Here is a 4,040-nt window from a genome sequence, read left to right on the forward strand (position 1 = left end):
ATTCTGCCTTCCAAAAAACAATGTGCATGTTTTATTTAGGGGGAGTGTATATGCGATGAATGCAGCATTCAAAATGCCCACAACTTTGCAATATTTGTTTTTAATTTTTGCAACTGTTCATACACATTTTCCACTCATTACAGAGAGATGCTGTCTTCTACAGCTTTCATTATGTCATTTAAAGCACCTTCAAAATTCAAGATTATAATTCAAATGCAATCTACAGTCCTGAATGGATCCCCAAGCCAATGCAAGACAGTGCATAGCAGAAGCTGGTCTACTGACACACAAAATGAAATGATTCTTCTCTTGTCTCAAGCTGGGGTGGAAAGGGAATCCATAAAACTTCATGGTAGGAAACCTCTTTGGAATTAGTTTTTTTGATGTTTCAATACTTCTCAGAATGCTCTCAGTATTAATGATCCTCTTCATCAGATAAGATGAGGTTGCTTTGTTGTGGCTACCAACCATAAGCCTTAGTCCACACTGCTTTCTTTTTGAATTCTGGAAAAAACCTCAAAGCCAGAAGTGCAGCTGGGAAAACAAAGATGAATCACATGATTATAAAGAGATGAGATAGTACTCATGACTTAAAATCACATCCGTGTCAATTTTATCTGGTCATATATTCTTTTCACTGGTTCTTTTCAGGTGCTAGTTCAGGGGTAATGCTTAGCGTTCTCACCAGGGATTCTAAGTATCAGAAAGCCAACATTTGAGAAATGGGCTTGAATTGGACCGTAACCTGGACCAAGTATTTATCTGTCCTACCTGCCTGGTAACTGAAACCTTTCTCAGCATAAATCCTAAGCATGTACTCCCACACAAGCCACTACCAGATTACCTGAGTTTCCGGTTTAACACTGGCAGGTAAGAGCTGGGTCAGCTAACACTAAAGCATCCTGAGGTTTGAGAGAACACCACAAGGGAGGTGAAGGGGCAGTGGTTAGCAAACAGAACAAGGGAACTAGCAATTGAAGGGGAGAAAGTCTGAATGCAATGCAGAGTGATCTGTAAGCAAATCCAAATGCCTTGTGATGGGGGAGGGGGGAGATTAGAGTCTTTAGGCAAATATAGAATATGAGCCTTCGCTTCCTCAGTGACATTTACTGGCTTGTTAATAGTTTTTGAAGGATTCACCCTTTGAGGAATAATCCACAATTACTAGGCAGATCATCTTTTTTTTCTTTTCTTTTTGTATGAACTTAGTGTCTGGGTAAAATGACACCCAAACGAAATTTGACTAGCAGTTTTATCTTGATCAAGGTATACCAAGCATTCAGTACAAGAAGTTCCCCAGCACAATTCTGCATTGCTTCTGATGTTCCTAATCTTGATTTACTTTCAGAGATTAAAAATGATGAAGCATTGTGTGGGCATTTTTGAAATGCTGACGTGCAACTGCTACAGACTGAGCTGAGAGAAGACAGGATGTATGAGACAAGATGAAAAGATTAAGAAAGCATATGTAGCTTCTTCCAAGATAAAGTAGGCCTGTTATAATTTGTTCCTCACAAAACCCAACTTGTTCATAGACACTACAGGCTTGGCTTTATCCCTGTTAAAGCATCTATGGAATACTGTAATAGAAGTGCTCCAGAAAAATGCCTAATTTAAGTGATTTCATTTGAGTATAAGCCAGTATCCTCAGGGTTAAGTGGTTTTGAATTCACCAAGAAAGCTGAAAGCTCAAATTAACTGATTGGAACATTGACCTTGGCGCAAACAGTGGTCAGCGTATTCTAGTCTAACGCTTGCGGGATTTTAAACTACACACTTGGGCGCATCTACATGTGTACTTTAATTTACATTAGCCTATTTTATGTGCACTAAAGCATCACACAAAACCCATGTTCTTTAGCTAATGCACATTAAAACAGGCTAATGCACATTCTTCTAGTATTTCCTGACACAGGGCATTTATACACATACTTTTTTGTCCTGCAACAAGCTGGAGATCTGCCGCTTTGGAGCAGAATCGATTAATCGATTGCTCTGAATGCAAGCTGAGGCGAATAGCGCTGCACCACGTGCAGTTGTATACATGGTGAAATGCACATCAGCGCACAGAAAATGGTGGTGGTGAGCTTCTCAATTAGAGAACCTCCGATGTGTTTTAGTTCAAAAGCATGCCACTGCTATTTCTCAGCGCTTATACGCATTTCGCTGCTTATAAAACCACAAGTGCCACAGCACCAGGTGCTTTTCAAAGTGCACAGTGCTGTGGTGCTTGCATGTGTAAAAATGCCCAGAGGTACTAGATTTAATGCGCATTACTTAAAGTGCGTTAATTAAATGTGTAGATGCTCCCACTGCTGTGTTGTATTTTTAATGTTAACTCTTTAAATGTAACATGCATCAAATAGCTGATATACATTTGTAATCTTATCCGCACATTGATGGTTTTTGAATTTTCAGTAGCATGATGGGTGTCAGAGATAAAATTAAGAATCAAATAATCTAAAAAGGATTTTAAGAGAGAAGAATACTTCTTTGCCTGCAGAGATTATTTTAGAGCCAATATGTAGTTTTCCCATAAACACGTGTACAGTTTAGCTACATAACGTGTCTTTAATAAAGCTATTGACTTCCCCCCCATGTTGAAAGACGTGTATAAATAAAGACCTATATATACAGTACCTTTTAATAGGTCTCCGGAAGAATCCGATAGTGCTTCTTTAGGACTTTCCATTATATTAAGAATCCAGTCGATAAACTAATATTAAAATGAAAAACAAAATTAAAAAATTAAATGTATGTCTGTATCACAGCTCCATAATTTCTTTCTGATTGGAGTAGCCAGTTATCCTTATTCAAATTTATGTATAACCTGTTCAGACTGAGTAACAAATCCATTCAAATTAGTTTGCTCATAACTGAATGACCGAATACAATAAAACTTTGTATGCCTCTCTGACTAAATTAACGAACGATCTTTTCTTGGATTATGAAAATGAGAGTAGCATTTGTTGTAGTAGTCTTCTTTGATCAATAAACAGTCAAGACATCATGTTTAGTTGGAGTGGGGGGCAGAGGAGAGGGGTGGAGGCAGCAAAAACACCAAAATCAAAGCAATTATATTCTTTTTAAAGTTACTTTACATTAAAAAAAATAATCACTGCTATACTATTAAATTGGTTATACGTGTCAAAGAGCACCTCACATCATCAAGGATTAGCTTCGGGTTAGAGGAGGGTCGGGCAGAGACACTATGGGTCAAACTACAAGGGGGACGTGGCGAAAGGGACCTTATGGTGGGTGTCTACTACAGACGACCCAACCAAGGGGAAGAGCTGGACCAGGACTTCTCCAGTCAGCTTATGGAGGCAGTTAGGTCAAGGGATGTTATTGTCATGGGTGACCTAAACTACCCAGACATTTGCTGGGAGGAGCAGACAGCCAGGTCTGACCGCTCGCGTAGGTTCCTGGCTGTATTATAGGACCTTCACCTTATCCGGGAAGTGCACAGCCCCACTAGGGGTAAGGCCTTGCTGGACCTGGTCCTGATCATGGGGGATGACCTGGTGAGGGGACTGCAGGTCCTTGACCACCTGGGCAATAGCGATCATCACCTGCTGGATTTCACTATCCAACGCAGGGTATCTAGGGCTCACACCAAGGCTAAAGCCCTTGTCTTCAGAAGGGCCAACTTCAATGAGCTTAGGAGACTAGTGGGGGAGGCACTAAGGACCCAGAAAGTAGAGGAGATGCGAGCCCATGAGGGATGGTCGTACCTTAAGGGGGCAATCCTCCAGGCCCAAAGGATAACAGTCCCTGAGAGAAGCAAGGGGGGTAAGAGTGGTCAGAAACCCCTTTGGCTCAGCAAGGGCATTCAGGAATGCCTGAGGACTAAAAGGGAGGTGTACAACCAGCCTGGTATATTTAACAGTTTCTTTATCTCTGTTTTCCTGAACAGCGACCAGGATATCCCACCTACCAAAGGTAGGGACAATCTTGGGGATAGCTCTATCAAGCCTTCAGTCAGTGCAGATGTAGTTAGGGAAGGGCTAGACATTTTTAAATCTGCAGGTCCAGATGCC

General features: G+C 41.0%; 1 protein-coding gene across 5 annotated transcripts in view; it reads right to left on the minus strand.

The window, feature by feature from the left end:
* Positions 1-11: 11 nt before the first annotated feature.
* FOCAD (focadhesin) overlaps positions 12-4,040 on the minus strand; it is a 293,131-nt gene continuing 289,102 nt past the window's right edge. For all 5 annotated transcript variants that reach the window (XM_025216584.1, XM_006034585.3, XM_025216583.1 and 2 more), the window contains 2 exons: positions 2,641-2,716; positions 12-534 (listed from right to left, as the gene is read on the minus strand). In XM_025216584.1, the coding sequence (XP_025072369.1) occupies positions 461-534; positions 2,641-2,716 (150 nt within the window). In that variant the 3' untranslated portion in view covers positions 12-460. The remainder of the gene's footprint in view (positions 535-2,640; positions 2,717-4,040) is intronic.

This window comes from Alligator sinensis, unplaced genomic scaffold (genome assembly GCF_000455745.1).
Source record: "Alligator sinensis unplaced genomic scaffold, ASM45574v1 scaffold120_1, whole genome shotgun sequence".
Lineage (NCBI taxonomy): Eukaryota > Metazoa > Chordata > Crocodylia > Alligatoridae > Alligator > Alligator sinensis.